The sequence below is a fragment of the Mixophyes fleayi genome, chromosome 1 (genome assembly GCF_038048845.1).
Source record: "Mixophyes fleayi isolate aMixFle1 chromosome 1, aMixFle1.hap1, whole genome shotgun sequence".
Taxonomy (NCBI): Eukaryota; Metazoa; Chordata; class Amphibia; order Anura; family Limnodynastidae; genus Mixophyes; species Mixophyes fleayi.
The window spans coordinates 390368227-390386533 of NC_134402.1; the positions used below are offsets into that span (position 1 = coordinate 390368227).

At 42.8% G+C, this 18307-nt stretch overlaps 1 protein-coding gene across 1 annotated transcript in view; it reads left to right on the forward strand.

Annotated features, from left to right (window-relative positions):
- The window catches only part of LOC142098082 (baculoviral IAP repeat-containing protein 1-like), a 57151-nt gene that overhangs the window by 16502 nt on the left and 22342 nt on the right, over positions 1-18307 (forward strand). The window contains exon 5 of the mRNA XM_075180560.1: positions 5287-5335. Within this exon, the coding sequence (XP_075036661.1) occupies positions 5287-5335 (49 nt within the window). The remainder of the gene's footprint in view (positions 1-5286; positions 5336-18307) is intronic.

Consider the following 18307-nt stretch of genomic DNA (forward strand, 5'->3'; position numbering starts at 1 on the left):
AGGACGGCCACGGTTCCTAAATGTCCGGGAAGAAGCACTCACAGTCCGGTGAGTGACAATGGTCTTAGCTGCGTCTGCTCGCAGGTCGCGGCCCCTGCCAGAGTACTGAGCAAGGCCCTTTTGGGAAGTCAGGAAACCAGCAGGTAGGATAGCAGGTATTTGAATAGAATGTCAGCCTTGCAGACGAGTAGAGTAGTAGGTACTAGAATAGAGTGTCAGCTTGCAGATGAGTAGAGTAGCAGGTACTGGAATAGAGTGTCAGCTTTGCAGACGAGTATAGTAGCAGGTATTTGAGTAGAGTGTCAGCTCTGCAGACGAGTAGAATAGATAGTCGGTACCTGAGTGGAGTGTCAGCTTTGCAGACGAGAATAGTAGCAGGTACTTGAATAGAGTGTCAGCTTTGCAGACGAGAATAGTAGCAGGTACTGGAATAGAGTGTCAGCTTTCTAGACGAGTATAGTAGCAGGTACTTGAGTAGAGTGTCAGCTCTGCAGATGAGTAGAATAGATAGTCAGTACCTGAGTGGAGTGTTAGCTTTGCAGACGAGTATAGTAGCAGGTACTTGAGTAGAGTGTCAGCTCTGCAGATGAGTAGAATCAGAGTAGCTACGTCTTAGGCACCCAAAGGCAACTGAGGAACAGGCACTGAGTGAATGGAGGAAGTGCCTTTTGTATTTGGAGCCAAAATTGCCTGGCCAATGAGGAGACAGCCATAGGTTTTATAGATTGCGGGTCTGCGCATGCAGAATCCAAGATGGCGGCGCCCGGGACCGAGCGCAGCACCGGAGCAAAGTAAGATTGCCAGGGGTCAGGTGGGCAGCCCGATACCCCGGCGAGTGACATTCTAGTTCTATGGAAAAGTCAGCTGCTAAAGGTTCTAAAAATGTATCTTTTAGCCATGGTCCTTACATTATAACCAGCCCTAAAAGGAAGTACTGGAAGACTCTGTTTTCACGGACCCCAGCCAGACATTTCCCGCTCCTGCCCAGGTCTTGGCAGATCAGATCCATACCTTGTATTAAATTGTCCAGAAAGTGTCGCTTAAAGAGGAGGTGACCAAGTCTTTACAAGCCACTCTGGCACTGTCTGGGGAGCCCAAGTTAAACCTTGTGGACCACTTCTCTGGAGATTGCACTTTATTCCAGAATTTCAAGGAGAACTGTAAACTATATTTTTGTCTGCGACTTCATTCCATCAGAGAGTGGGTATAGTAATTGCCTTGCTTCAGGGAAACCCTCAGACCTGGGCTTTCAGCTTGCCTCAAGACAGCCCCACTCTACAGAGAGTGGATGCATTCTTCAATGCGTTGGGCCTTCTATATGATGACCTGGATCGGGTGGCCTCTGCCAAATCAGACCAGCTGATGTAAGGTTTTGGCGGTGATCAACTGACAGCGAGTAGAAGGAGCCAGTCCTACATAGTCAGTTCTGCCTACGGTTGTCTGAACAGATCAAGGATTTTCTTGTGCAGTATCCATCCCCCACTTCTCTAGAAGGTATGATGCAACTATCCATTAATATTGATAGGTGTATCAAAGAGAGGAAAGCAGAAAAAGAGGCATCATCTTGTGTACCTTCAGTTCTTTATTCTCCACCTGCAAAGGGAGCGCTGAACTCATGCAGCTAGGAGCATACTTTCTGGAAGAGAGGACAAGGAGATGTACCTTGGGCCTTTGTCTATACTGTGGTAACAGGGGCCATTTCCTCCATTCTTGTCCTAATAAGCCAGGAAAAGAACAGGCCTAGAGAATGTGGATGAGGTTCATCTAGGTCTGCAGATTATATCTTCCAATAATGCCCTGCTATTTCAAGCTCTGAATTCTTTGGGGGCACATACTACTTCTGTCTCTGCCTTCCTGGACAGTGGTGCTGCTGGGAACTTCCTGAATCTCAAATTTGCCAGCTCTCTGGGCATTACTTCCATTAAGATTGATCCAGCTATCACTGTCTGTGGTCTTTACGGTGATCCGTTACCTGGGGGCAAGATAACTTCTCAAACACCTCTTCTGCAACTCACTGTGGGGCCCTGTATACTGAGTCCTTGGCATACTCTCTCATCAGTTTCCCTTCTGTTGACCTAATCTTGCAGCATCTCTGGCTCCAACTCCTTAATCCAAAAATTGATCAGAGCAAGGTGGAAATTGTTTGTTGGGGATCATTCTGCTCCTTTTCCTGGCTGTCCTTTCATCTTCTGTTGCTTCAGTCCCTGCCTGATCAGTTACCATTGCCATATCATGACTTTCGGGATGTACTCCCCAAAAAGGCAGCTGATACATTACCCCCACATTGTGTTTATGATTGTGCAATAGATTTATTTCTGGGCCCTAAATCTTTCTGTACCCAAGACTCAGGCCAGGGAAGATTATGTAAAAGAGAATTTTCAAAAGGGCTTTTTCAGGCCTTCAAAGTCCCTTGCATTAACCGGATTCTTTTTTGTGTCCAAGAAGGACGGGACTCTACGACCTTGCATAAACTATTGTAGGTTTAATAAGATCACCAGTAAAATTACCTACCAGCTACTGCTGACTTCAGTTCTCTTTGATCTGCTCCGGGGTGCCACAATTTTCACCAAGATTGACCTATGCAGCGCATACAGCCTTGTACGCATCAAAGAGGGTGACGAATGGAAAACCGCCTGTAATAGCTAGTCAGGCAATTACGAGTATCTGGTAATTTCCAGGTTCCACAATTCCAGCTGACAGCTGGGATCGTGGAACTGCTCCTGCGGTTTTCCAGGACCTAATCAGCAATCCATCCAAAGATTCCTGTGCTTTCCAAACTTTTATCAGAGATTCATCCATTAATTTTCGGATCTGGTGGCCCCAATTACTGCCTTTACCCACAAAGGAGTTGATACTGCTAACTGGATCCCTGATGCTATCGCTTCGTTTGAGGCTCTGAAGGCTGCATTTATTTCTCCATCCATCCTGAGACATGCTAATCCGGATATATTCTTTATAGTGGAGGTCAATGCTTCCGATATTGGCGCTGGCACCATATTGTCTCAGAAAGACCCTCTTGACCACAAGATACATCCATGTTCCTATTTCTCGCAGATATTCTTTTCTGCCGAAGCTAACTATGACCTAGGCACCCGTGAACTCCTGGCTATAAAATTGTCCTTATAAGAATGGCGAGACTGATTAGAGGGGCAATGCATACCATCTCTGTTATTACAGATCATAAGAATCTGTTATTAATTTTAATAATTAATCTGCTAAACGTTTGAATTCCAAGCAGACACGTTGGCTTTGTTCTTCACTCACTTCATGATCATCATTCCTTATAGACCTGGTTCTAAGAACATCAAAGCCGACACACTCTCCCAAAGATTTGTTTCTTGTCACTCTCCACTGGCTGAACCCCTTCCCATTATTACATCTTTTGCAATCAATGCTGGGTTAACTCAAAATCTTGGAGAATCTCTTCGACAATTACAAAAATTGGCACCACCAGACACCCCAGGTTGTTCGTATCTGTCCCTCTCAGGAAGCCGGAATTGTCAGAACCACATGAAAATAAAACCGCTGGGCATCCAGGCATTTTCAAGACCACTGAAATTCTTTCACAAAGCATCTGATGGCCCTTCTTGTCTTCAGATGTCAAAGCGACGGCACCCCTCCTCCCTGCTCTGTTCGCACTGGATGTCATTCACGTTCACTGAGGAGCAGCGCAGAGAGTAGTCGGCAAGAAAACAGAAGAAGAAGCTGATAGAAAAGGTAAGTGAAGGAACGGAAACAAGTTGGGAGCAAAGGCAGCATGGCAGACTGTGAAGGGGGAGCAAGGCAGCATGGCAGACTGTGAAGGGGGAGCAAAGGCAGCATGGCAGACTGGGAAGGGGGAGCAAAGGCAGCATGGCAGACTGGGAAGGGGGAGCAAAGGCAGCATGGCAGACTGGGAAGAGGGGAAAAGGCAGCATGGCAGAGGAAGCAGAGGAAGCAGGGGGACAAAGGCAGCATGGCAGAGTGTGAAGGAGGGCAAAGGCAGCATGGCATAGTGTGAAGGAGGGCCAAAGCAGCATGGCAGAATGTGAAGGGAGGCAAAGGCAGAATGTCACAGTGTGAAAAAGGGGGTCCAGGAGAAGGGGGGAGCAAAAGCAGCATGGAAGGCGCAGTGTGATCATAAGGGGGCACAACATGGTTATGAAGGGGCACAGTAATGTGTGTGTGATGGCACAGCGGGCTTGTGGAAATGTAATGTGTGTGTGTGTGTGTGTGGTAGGTGGTGGCTAACTAATGGGTGATATTTTGTTTGTAAGGTGATGGTGGGGCAATTTAATTTTATAGTGGGAACTATTAATTTAAGAAGGGGTGGGTTGGGGGCTATTAATTGAATGTGGGACTGAGTTTGAGGAGCATGAGGTTTATTTATTAAATGTGAATATGAATTATTTAATGGCAGTGACGGTTGTGGGAAATAGGTATATTTATTATATGTAAGTGCTATTAATTTACTGCTGTGGCTGTTTATAGATGTAAATAGATGTATTTATTAAATGGGAATACTATTACTTTAATGTTGGGGCTGGAGGAAGGCCTAGGTATTAATTGTGGGTCCAATTGATTTAATGCCAGGGCTGCTTGGAATTTTCAAAATGTACCCATTTTATTTTCCAAATAGGGCCCCCAACATTCCAGGATCCAGACAAGCCACAACTAAAGAAAACAGCAGCCACAGGTGGTGAAAGTGACAAGAACAGGTAGGAGAGAGCAGGACAGTCTGTCAAGTGTTCTGATTCTAGTGAGACAATTTTTGGTTACTGTTCTGCCTAATCTAAGGGGCAGGTCAAGACTCTGTACTCTTTATATACACACTGCATTCTTTATATACTACACTATGGTGCTAGCTGTCCTTCGTGGGCTGACCAATCCCCCTCTAGTGTCTGGTTCGCCTATATGATGGATGACCACACCCCCTCTGGATGGGCCCCTAGTTCTGCAGTCCCCGGTGGGACCTTCATGCCCCAGTCTGACACTGGGCGTAATTATCAACAACTTGTTACATTTGTGCATAGAACACACTATAGACAGTTACAATTCTGAAGTGAAATCAGCATTTATTATTTAGTATTCTAATTCTAATTTGTATTCTAATGCTTGTATTTTAATTCATTGAACACCAGTAATTTTGCTTGTTGGTTTGAATAGTTTGGCAAACTGTGGGCACAGATTCTTCACAAAAGACTTGGTTTTGTTGTAGGAATCCATGAATTAAAGGGGTTAAAAATGTTTTTTGCACAAACGTACAATAATACTCACTGACTTCTACTATTTTAATCTTGTTTTTAGAGTGTATCATTCACAAGTATTCTGTGCAATCAAGAAATATCAATACCAGGTAAGTGTCATGTTGTGAATGAGCATTTAGACTAATTTTGCCTACAAAGATGTCTGCTTTTAGATGACCCCTTCTGATAGGAAGTCCCTACCATACATGTTTCACTTTGATGGAGGTAACCTCACCTGAGGTTTATACTGCTAATAGAACTGTGTCACTGGAGAGCTATGTTTGACAGCTAGGATGGGAAAGGAGTTGTCAGCGTGGTAGAAACAACTGGGTGGTTAAAACTATTGTGTCTAAAAATGTGTAATGTATCACATAATTGGATAGGAATATCAGCCATCAAATCAGGTGGAGCATTCAATCTATACATGCAGTCCCAGAGCACTGAATCATTAAGATATATTGAGTGCACTTGAGTAGGATTTGTCTTTTGGTGCAAAGATGCCACCAGGGCATAAATAGCACATGGGCCCCTTGATCTTCCTTGGGGTCAGTGAGGATGACTTGAAGAGGACTGAAATAAAAGGGCTGAACTACAGACAATAGAAAGGGCTGGAAAGACAAAGGTAAGCTAAGGGCAGAGTCAGACAACAAGACAACAACACGGATGAGAATAAGACTGAGCAGAAGCACTGAATACATGAATACACTATAAACAGGAAAGACTATATATATATATATATATATATATATATATATACACATATATATATATACATACATATATATATATACATATATATATATATACATATATATATATATATACACACACACACACACACACATATATATATATACAGTGCTTTTTATGTAAGAAAAAATGTGCCGGAACTCACTTCACGTAGTCAATCACTGTACACACACCCACACACGTCGTCGCCCGCAGTAAGCACTCAGCGCGCAATCACACAACCAATCACAAGCTAAGCAGCGGCACAAGCCAAGCAGTGCCATCAAAACCAACGCAGACAATGTACACATGCATCGGACTTGACACCGCATGCACCGTTTTAATGATTTCACCGCCAACTTGCTACGCTCGACAGAGAAAAGGTGCATATATACACATATATATATGTGTATATATATATATATATATATATATATGAAGTAGGCGCCGTCTCCGCACTGACACTTTGTGCAGGAGACGGACGCCTGCACCTTCTCAGCAACCACGTCCTGTTGCCTAGCAGCAGGACGCTATATCTGCTCACCTGTCTGCAGCCAGCATGTCTTACCTGTCACGATCTGCCTGAAGCATCTGCTTGGTCTGGCAGCTCCTAACCTGGACTATCAGACTTTTTTATTTGTATTTGTTCTTTTTATGTGTTTGCAGCAGTACCTCTGATGTCCAGAGGTGCTGCTATTGTGCATTTCTTGTGCTTTAGGAGTTAACCTTTCTGCTTCACTAATTATCCCATGCACCTGGGTGTGGTCTCATTTTTCCTTTATATACCTGTCACTCCCAGCACACATTGCTGGTTATTGATGTCATTTCCTGTTGTTCCATCCTGTGAAGTCATATCCTTGTTGCAGCCTGTGGACTCTTCCTCCTGCCTTGCTCCTCTGGTTCATGCTGCTTGGAAATCTGTTCATACATCCTGCTTCCCTGCATTAACTGTTTACCTGCTGGTTTCTGAACAATCATATCATTTCTTGCATCAGCTTGCACCTGGTATTTATTTCTACAGACTTGATTACCTGCTTTGTACATTTCTGCAAATAAACAGAGTGTTTTCACCATAGTCGTGGCTCCCAGCTGTATTCCTGTATGCAACCGTGACATCACCGCCAAAATCTCCCTAACCCAATCAGGAGGCACCTTAGGGTATATAAAGTAGCCTCTGACACATGTCTAGTGCCAGAGTATTTGGTCTTCAGCCTTGCTCCAGCGTTTGTTCCTGTGTTGCTGTTATTTAGATTCTGAACCCAGCTTGTTCCTTTGGTTCCTGATTCTGGCTTAGAGTGATATTTGGTATTGACCTGGCTTCCTGACCATTCTCCTGCTTCTGATTTTGCTATATTTGTTCCTCTGGTTTTGACCTGGCTTGCTGACCACTTTTCCATCCTGCACCCTGGTGGGCTGTAACCGCTGCCTCAATTGTTACCTCGCCAGCTGACTGATCCTGCAGCAAAAGTCTATACCTCCTTGTGGGGGTTCCTGGTGAAAACCAGGGGCGTGTTAGACTCCGCGCCTCAGTAGTCAGTAGCGCCAACTGCTGGCAGGTATCATCGATTCCACCTAATGATTCTGACAATTCAGGTAATACAAATCTTCATATATTAACCAATATGTGTGTGTGTGTTCACATTTTAAAACAATACAACGAAAAACAAAGCAAAACATAGATTTGTCAGCTGTCACATAAAACCCTGCTGTTTATTTGACAGCTATGTTTGCCCTGGTGTGACAGCCATGTATAGTTGTATGTGTATAAGTGTGGATTTTACTAGCAGCTACTTCAGTTGGTAACTGTGTCACTGTATCAAATCCTCTATGTAAATGTCCTACTCATGTGCTGGTATTGCTATAAAAAGATTTTTCAGTCACCTCAATGTCGCCACCTAGACTAGAAAAATACCCTCTGCCAACTCACATGCCATTTTCAGTACCCCACATTCAGCTACTTGAGTAAGTGAGAAGGGCAAAGGGGTCTATCTTTATAACACTTTCTTCAAATATAACAGTATCCAGTACATGTCTAACAGTGAAAAAATATAAAACATGAACATTTTACATTTTTTAGGGTTTCACATTATGTCATATATTGTGGCAAAAATCCTACTCCAATGTTCTACACAGAGATGCATATCTGTATGTCTAACCTCCAGCAATCTCCTAACCACCCTTTGTGCATACATATAAAGGCACATTTTGTACAGGAGGCACGAGAAAAACAAAAACAAAACAGATATGCAATCTATAAAACATAAATCGTATTTCCACCACAAAAACTTTCTGCTTAAAATTAGCAGCTTCTATAGACACAAAACAAACCCCTAACTGTTTCTGTGACTTATGTCAATCTAATGTGTATATCCCTGAGTCCGTCTTATGTCACAAGCGTCTTAACCCCCATGAATGAGACCATGTCTACGTCTTTTTGTATCTCTATACAAAAGAAGAGAGATACTAACAGAGGTGTAAAGAAATGAGAAGTAGGAGAGCAACGAATAATATGAATATGAAGATTTGAATACAAGGGTTTGAAAACAAACAGAAATGCAGAAAGGGAGATTTTACAGCAAACATGACAGCTGGATTGGACACTATGGGAAAATGGCTGTATTATTTCCACTAATCCCCTTAGCTATCTGCTAAAACTATGACTACCTCCCCATACTTGCCTAGGGGGTCTTACATCAACCGTGCAATCCATTGACGTCCGTCATTTGTTCATTAAGAACTCTGTATCACCATAACTATATACCTTTGTGACGGACTTCCTGACTTATAATAGAGAAATGAAAAATTAACTTAGTGACTCATACTTATCTCAAATACATAAAGCGATATTTTAGACCAAAGTGTACATACTTCATTTATAAATAATGATTCTCAGCCACACAAATTATTATGAGCCACTGCAGCCTAAAACAAAGAGTGTTCCAATGATCAATTGTTAATTTGTCTTTCAAGAGTAATTTTTCCACTTCTCTATCCTGTCCCCTTAATCACTAAGCCTATATTTCTTTTGTCAACCCTTATCTGTGAGAAGAAAAGACAAGATAGTTATCTTTAAACAACAAACGAAACAAACATTTTCATTCCTTACCATCGGCCAGCGATCAGGAAAGCGAAGATATGACAACATAAGACAAACAAGCAATAAGAACAAAGTATACTTTTAAACCAGTTTCTTTTTAACCCTGCACACTAATACTTACCATTGATTATTATTTGCCTTGTGTCACTCACCGGACTGTTAGTGCCTCTAGGTTGGGACATGGGTCTCTCTCGCTCCTGCCGGCGCCTCTTCTGAGCCGCGGCCGTCCGCCATCTTGACTATGATTGCGCATGTGCAGAAACCCTGAACTGTTAATACCTCGCCTCTAGTCTCATTGGTTAATTAATCACCTCTCAGTACTTAAGGCACCTTTTGCCCTATTACCTTTGCCTGTTCTTGGTTCTCATTCCTTGAGACTCTGAGGTGTTTCCTGTTTCTGCTCGTGTTATCCGTTTGCTCGGGACAAGTCTCCTCTCCACATCGGTAGTAGAACTTACCCGCTGCAGACTACTCTCGCTACCTCCGTTACCTGCCTGCTCCTGGACAAGTCTCCTCTATACATCAGTGGTACAACTTGCCTATTGCAGACCACTCACGTTGCTCCATTACATGCCTGCACTTGGACAAGTCTTCCCTTCACATCAGTGGTACAACTTTTCTATTGCAGACCACTCACGTTACTCCGTTCCACGCCTGCACCTGGACAAGTCTTCCCTTCACATCAGTGGTACAACTTGCCAATTGCAGACCACTCACGCTATTCTGTTACACACCTGCGCTGGACAAGTCTTCTCTACATATCCGTGGTGAAACTTATCAGCTGTAGACCATTTATGTTTCCTTGTGATATAGCTACTACTCTGTATGGTACCTATTAGCTGGACTAAAGTCTACAAGTGCCTCTGTATTGTAGCTGCAAGTCGCTGACTCTTCTACTATATTGTTGATTGGTCTGTGCCTAACGTTATCCAGTATAAAGTACTGGCCTGCTATATGCTACCTGCGTGCTAAGGCACTTGGACTCTTTCCTCATTTTATCCTGTTTTCTAAACTGCTGTACCATCACAGTTCCACGGTGCCAAGACTCAGCATTTATACTATTGACATTCCTTTCCTCTATTCTACTGTATGGTTCCACTGATTCACCACACTACCCAGAGGTCCGCACTTCTGGTAAGTGTAGCTACACCTGGTGAATTCTGGGTAAAACTCCTAGTGCCCGTGACACCTTGCCTGGTCCTAATTTCCTAGCTTTCGCTCTAAGATTTTCTTTGCAATCTTTCCTGAAATGTCCCTTCTTAAGGCAGTTAAAACACTTCAAAGATTTCTGTTTCTTTCGTCCCTTATTGTGGTTTTTATAAATCTGAGGTTGTGAATGTAATCTTTCTAAAGCCTGGATGCTTTTTACATATATTTTTTTATCATGTTCTACGGCATTCTCTCTAATTGCATTTACCGTGAGACCTCTCCAATTAGGAAAAGAGGTTTGTATCCATGTATCCAGGTCCTTAGATCCTCCCAGAGACCATTCATTAGTACTGCAACAACTACTTCCCGGTGTTCCACATTTTCCTTTATATCTGGTATCCCTGTGTGCTTCGTTATGGCTTGTCAGACGGCGCTTACTCGGCTTCAATAAACAAAGACTAAGACACTCACCTGTGCCTCATTAGCAGCCCTCAAACCCTTAGTCTTGATCTGCGCATGTGTAGACTGACTACCTGTCTGTTGCTGGCAAGATTCCTATTGGTTCCTGGTTCTGTCTCTAAACTTGAAAAGGCACCTCCTCCCATTCCTCTGGGCCTGTTGATCAAGTTACCTGTCTGATTAGGGTCCTACCTATTCTGTGTTCTCTCACCTGGATCGTCAGTGCCTCTGCTGTGTAGCTGTTCAAGGGCTTTACTGCTCAAGCTGCAGTACCTCTGCTGTGTTGCTGTTCAAGGGCTATACTGCTCAAGCTGCACCTGTCTCTGCTGTGTTGCTGTTCCATGGGCTGGACTGCTACTCAAGGGCCATGATGCTCAAGTCACATCTAACTCTACTGTGTTACCCCTCCACGGACTGCACCACTCAAGATCATCTACTCCGCATTTGTCTTGGTGGCTCAGTGGTTACAGGTCATATCATCAAAGCTGCTGGTTCTTATCTCATCTTGCTGGCTGAACTGTTCATATCTCATCTATGCATATAATAGCATAAATGGGGTATTCCACTCTGGCTGCATCGACTGTGATTACATTGCTGGCTCGACTGCTACTTGTACCTCCTGTATCGTGCTGCCTCATTGTGGTCTCATATACCTGCTGCATTACCATCTCCACTTTGTTGCTGGACTGTTCATGCTATTGCTATATTTGAATACACTGATTATACCGCTATATTGTATTCACTCATACTACATTGCTGGTGGCACTGCTCACCCTGTTCCTATGTTCCTTGTGCCAATATACCAAGACTGTTCTGTGATCCTCCAATCATCATTAAATCGCTGATTGTACGTTAATCCTGCATCTGTTGTCTATTCGCTGTCTGGGTATAGAACGGACATTACCAGTGTGCCTACCCCACACCAGTTACTATCACTACCCCAGGATTCTGCCCAACACCCTGGTAGGGACCGCGACCTGCGGGCGAATGGCGCTAAACCCAAGTCACCTTGCGGTGACCGCTGGTGAAAACCATTCGCTTGTTATACTCTGCGCCCTGCTAGGGGTAACATCTGTTGAGTGGATCCAAGAGTCCAGAATACCAAACCGTGACATGGCTGCTAGAGCCGTAGCAAAATAGTCAGTTGTAATCTCACCACCTTCTTGTTTGATAGTGAAAATTTTTCCCCATTCCACTAACACTGGAAAATATATGGCCTGTGTAATACTGTGTGATTATACGTCTAATATTGTCCTGATTATCATCCTTGGTTAAGGATTTATCCTCCTCCAACATACAATCCTTAATGAACTTTTGTATGTCAGTATCGAGAGGAAAACAGGCTCTAAACACCACTCGCCAATATTTATTAGTAGGCTCATGTGCATTACCTAAATGTCTAATAAAATTCTGACACTTGGCCAAATCTTTTCTAGGATCAGGGAAATCAGACATAATTGTAAACAGTTCCGTCCTAGTCCATGAAAATGCGTTACTCCATGTTTCATGGGAACTACACCATCTCTGTTCGCCTTCCCATTGGAACTGCTGTTGTGCAGACAGGATGCAGACCTACCAAATCACTACATTCTGAACTAGTTGCTGGAATCGCTGTTGCAGTATACGGAATGTTCCCCTTTCTATTATTTTCTTTATTATTCTCACCAATTTCAGCCGCTGCCCCTGCTGGTGGAACCATTCCCTTTCCCTGTCCATGTACTGCTTCTTGTATGTTACTGGCATGGGCAATGGCTGAAATGACGGAATGACGGTGGGTACATTTTCTTCTTCTAAAACATTACTCTCATCATAACTTAAGACATCATACAAATTACTCATTACATTTTTAACATTTTTGGTATCGGCTGTACTTACTGCCCCAACCGCATTTGGCGGTGAGGATGTGCATGCGCTCAGTTCGCCACGCTTTGCAACGCTCACTTCCATTGTGTGCGCGCTTTGCGCCACGCCTACTTCCGCTGTGCACTCGTTGCTGTGCCATGTGTTACCTTCCATTTGCCACAACTTTAAACAATCCTTATGTTTAGATCTCACTTTTGTTGATTTAATCAACCACACCTTTTCTTTAACATTATTGAGTACCTCTGAATTAAAACTACTTATGTTTGGGAAAGGCTTCACACACTCCCGGGTCATCTTGACCCATTTGTCACAGTATGCCGTTGCATAAGCACCATATTTATTATGCATAACATACTTTGCCGCAACAACCGGCCATTCCTTAGGCAGCACACAATTGGCCATCTCTTCTTGGCCCTGGATGATTTCAACAGGTACGTCCCCTCAAAAATATCAATGCTTTTCCTAGTTTGAGTACTTTACAACTGTTAGCAACTGATAGCCATCACGAATATCAGTGGTTGCAGTGTATTTCCTCCCACATCTCCCAAATCACAATCACGGCCGCACTAAATCAACCATGCGGTCCGATCGCACCGCTTACAGATACTAACTATCAGTAAGCTATGCGATTACTGTTGGGAATGCCGCGAAAACCTGTTATTTTTGCTTCGAGTATAGCTGCCATGTATACTCTGTGGCATCTCTTTTTCCCCTGCTCTTTGTTAGAACAGAACACCACTTCACACAAAGGTTTCTTTATATCCTGTTCACACTTAGAACAGAACCTTTGTTGTCAGGTCACCTTTTTTTACCGTGCCCCGTCAGACACACCTGAACCATAGCGCTATCTCTTTTCAACTGTATACAAACTTTAACAGTATACAAACTTTTATCTGTCTTCTTTCAACAGTACATAAACTCTTGTCTTTATGCATACCATTCGCATACACACACAACCTTTTGTTTTCTGCACAGAAAATAAATTTCCCAAACAATAGTAATATCTTTTCAAAGGCTTTAGCAAGTCATTATACTATACATATAACAAACTATACAGACGACTGTTTAAACACGTGGCAAGTTCACATACGCTAAGCAGGAAGTACACATACGCTATGCAATGCAATACCTTGTAAAACGCAAAATGACAATAAAAAGAAACAGATTTCTTTCTTGTCCCTATATTCAAGTTAGCGTTCCTTCAGATTATGCAACAACGGACATTCGGTTTCGCAACACAGAATGAACAACAGGTTTTGAACACATTGCATTCTTTCCCGTATCAATCCACCCTTTGTTGAGGAAGCGAAATCCGTATGCGTTGTGTACCTTCCTGTAACGTAACCTCACCGCTTTGAGCCCCCAAATTATTAAAGTAATTCTATCATTTTCAAATAAGCATTGTCTAAGCGATTGTGTTGTGTTTCCAAAGCATAAAGTAATTTATTTTAGCAGATGCAAAATTTAGCAGTTCAATACATAATTATAATACAGTACAGTACAATACAGCCGATACCAAAGATAAATACATACATACTGCCGCGCCCTTCACTGCGCAAAGCTGCGCTTGCTGGTACCATCTTACAGTACTTCACTCCAGAATACTGTGGTCAGAGAAGACTGCCTTGGTACCAGCTAGAGTTGTATTATATACACTCAGTGTTACAGTGAAAACAATGCAGATGGTGTGGCTTGCTTCTATTGGTCCAGGTATCAGGAAGGTCAAGTGTGCTGCAGGTCATAGGCCGGTTCAAACCAAAATATCCAAAGGTGGGGGTCATCTCTCCAGCGTTTGTGCTCTGACTTTCCTGCCAAGACTCCAGTTTCAACTAGTCTATTAGCATTTTACAGTTGGTATCACTCTGATCATTTATTCCCTAACATCAATAACTAGAGTATGCAATGTGCGATCTCTTCGGCGAATGAACTGGACATCTGCTGATGAATAGGGGATTAAAATAATACTAAACATGACACAATTCCTGCAACCTGAACCTCAAATAACACTAAAGTGTACATATAATCATAATATATAAACTAATAATAAACTAAATACTATCTGCTCATAAATCACTGTAGAACAGAACCAATATGAATATGAAATATATAAATAACTAAATGTTAGAGTGCGAGTGCGTGCATGCGTATTTTACCGTACGATCACTCCATGCCACGTGTTACGTGGCATACTGATCGCAATCGCAGAGCAAAACAATTTTAACCAATATACTTTCGTTCATCCAATTATATGACTTTGACAGAGCTGCCACATGTACTTATGGGACTCATCTTCATATGAACATATGAATATATATATCATATGATATATATATATATTATAAGTAGATGTTTTTGAGGTGTTTTGAGGAGTTTTTATTATTTTTTAATTAGAAAATAAATATAACATTGTTCTCTAAGGCAGTTCTTATCCTATGCTGTTTCTGACATTGTGGAATGTAACAGTAATAGAAAAAAGCAAAAATGAAGTAGTCCTTATGCTGTATGAATAACTAATTAATATCAGGCACTGCCTCATCTCACTTGATTGCACCACCAAACATCCATTAATTTAAGCATAATCTGTCTGCTGCCAGAAGCCTTTCATATACACAAACACACACACACTTACTTCCACACACACACTTACTTTCACACATAAACACACATTTACTTACACACACACACTTTAACACAGACACACTTACTTTCACACACTAACTTCGTCTTGTCTCCAGCTTCTTTCTTCTGTGGTTTGGGGCAGGGTGGGTAGGAGGCGTGTCTAAACTCCAATAGTCTGAGTGACTGTTTTATGTCACTCAGCCAATTGGAGCACAGTAGAGGATGCTGAGGAAATCCTGCTTGAAACTCCTCAGTAGTAGAGAGATGCAGTTTGCACCTCCACTTGCACAGGTCCTCAGTGCACAGGTTTAGTCACGCACCCTTAGGATGAGGGCAGCCCATTCATCAGTGGGGCCCTTTCGGGGAATACCCTGGTAAGTCAGTTCGACCCTGCATTTGTATATTTCTGAATGCAATTGTCTGTTCCTGTAATGGTGTGTCATGTGTGATTCTTTATTTGTAAGTATATCTACATGGAATGGTTTATCCATGTCTTACTATGCAAAGTTCTAACCTTGTGTATCCTTATTTGCATTTTACAGTGTTTTCATGTCAATGTTGATATATGTACAGTGGATAGTTTACACAACCTTATTGAAATTGCAGGTGTTTGTAATGTAAAGCCTGGGATACGTACATATCTCACACAAGACACTGCAAAAACTTTAATTCCTGCACTCATCATCTCCCACAACTACGATTGCAATTCCCTCCTTACTGATCTTTCCAAAATCAGACTCGAGCCCCTACAATCTATTTTGCAGCTAGATTGATTTTCCTTGCAATTGTTGTCTGCTGAGCCACTGTGTCACTCACCACATTGGTTGCCTGTTTTTCAACGAATCCAATAAAACATTCTTCTACTAACATACAAGGCCATCAACAAAACTGTGCCAACATACATCGCCTCACTTGTCTCAAAATATTTCCCAACTCGACACTTCTGTTCTGCACAAGATCTGCGTCTCTCTTCCACTCTCATCACTTCCTCCCACTCTCGGTTACAGGACTTTTTTTGGGCGGCACCCAATTTATGGAATTCACTCCCTTGCACCACAAGACTTTCCTCTAGTCTTTAAACCTTCAAGCGTTCTCTGAAGACCCACCTCTTCAGATAAGCTTATAATATTCCTCTACCACCCTATTAATCTCCCTAGGTTACCCTATTACCACCCTCTACACAGCTAACCCAAGACAACAACCCTCTGACCAACATAGTTGTTTGACTGAGTATACAGCCCACTATATACTTTGTAGCCTTTGCACTCTAGCTGGTTAAATATTCAATATGATGTTGCACTTACCTCGTGTATCGAACCATTGTCCCATAGATTGTAAGCTTGCGAGAATGACCTTCTTACCTTTCTGTATCTATGTATTACTGTCAGGCACCGGACTCGCTGAAAACCGTGGCTTGCATTGGTGAGCACCATCTTGTCTGTCTGAACTACACATGTGCAAAACCAACCCTTTTCAAAACTCCTTCCATTCACCTGATTGATTGCCTGTCAGCCCTGTCTATTTAAAGCACCTGTTTCCTTACTTGAGTGCCAGATCTTCAGGTCTCCAACACGTGTTCAAGTATGGCTCCTGTTCTTCTACTGCTGCTGAGTACTATCACCAATACCTGCTTCCAGTTTTTCGGTGTTTCAGCATTATCCTGCTGCAGAGTATTACTACCTTTACCTGCTTCCAGCTCTCCAGTGTTGCAGTATTATTCTGCTGCAGAGTATTACCACCTTTATCTGCTTCCAGCTCTCTGCTCTCTGGTGTTGCAGAGTCATTTAGCTGCAGAGTGTTGCCACCTACATCTGCACTCTGGTGTGTCAGCACTATACTGCTGCAGAGCGGTAATACTAACACCTGTTCTCAGCTCTCCGGTGTTACAGCATCACCCCGCTGCAGGGTATTTCTACCAGTCTCCATCTCCTGCACATCAGTGCTTCTGTTCTCTATCTACCTGCAGACCATTGACCTCATGATCCTGACCCTAGGGGCTTCCTCGCTCCACAGGACCTCTGTGCCTCATTTATCTGCAGAATATACTCATCATTATTACTCCTATCAGCAACCATCTTACTCCTGTGACTTGGTGCTACTCTTGGTTTCGCTTGTGACCCTCCTTGAGAACCGCGACTTGCAGTCCACACCTTGTAGGGAAGCCCGAGTGAATACCTTCTTCTCCAATAAACTTTGCACCTTTTGGACGGTGGCATCAACTCAAGCAGACCATATAGGTTCTTCCAGACCCTAGAGCGTGACAATTACCCAGTATTGTTTTATTACTGTTTGTTCCCAATTGTAAAGCACTACGGAATCTGCTGGTGCTATATCAATAAATGTTGATGATAATGGAGGACAAAACAATTACCCAGCATGAGAGCTGCCAAGTTACTCTCACAGTTGGAAAAAATCCTTCTTGACCTGATAAATGGAAATTAGATTAATTCCCTGGATCAACCATTCTATAATCCGTTTAGCGGTTCATTTCTTAAGTTTCTTACACCTAACAAAAGTTATCTTACCACTATAATAACCACACAAGACACTTGTTTGGCCAACTGAAAGGTCAGAAATTTATTGAAAGATTAAATTTACTTAAATGGTGGCAAATATAAGCAGACCAATCAGCCTTAGACCACACCCAAAAGTTGTAAACTTTGAACCAAATATTGGGACACTACTAGGCGTTAGAGGCCAAATCTACCCCATCTTTCTCATTAGCTGTGGCCCGCCCACCTAAGCGGGTATTCTCACTAATTGCCCAATCTCTTTTAGGGGAGAGTGCCTAACACTCAAATGTGTCCCAATGGCCGCTGATTGGACTGCTTTCCGCCACAGCTAGGTTCCCATACCCCAAGAACCTAAGCCCGGCACCAACTGACCTCTCACAGCCAAACAAGAGAACGAAAAATCTGCTCAACAAAATATGATACTACAAGTGCACACCATCTGCCCTATAGAACTGCTCAGCGTAACCCTCTAAAGCCTAACCATCTAATTAAATTAGCACGGGAAAAATGCTGGAGTCACGAGCGGGGCTAGTTTTACTGGCCCAAATTAAAAATGAATGGCCAACCATCCAAACATTCTTGACATCCCACTGATGACCTGTAACATGAAAAGAGACATAAAACAACAACCAATACGAAAAACATATATACCG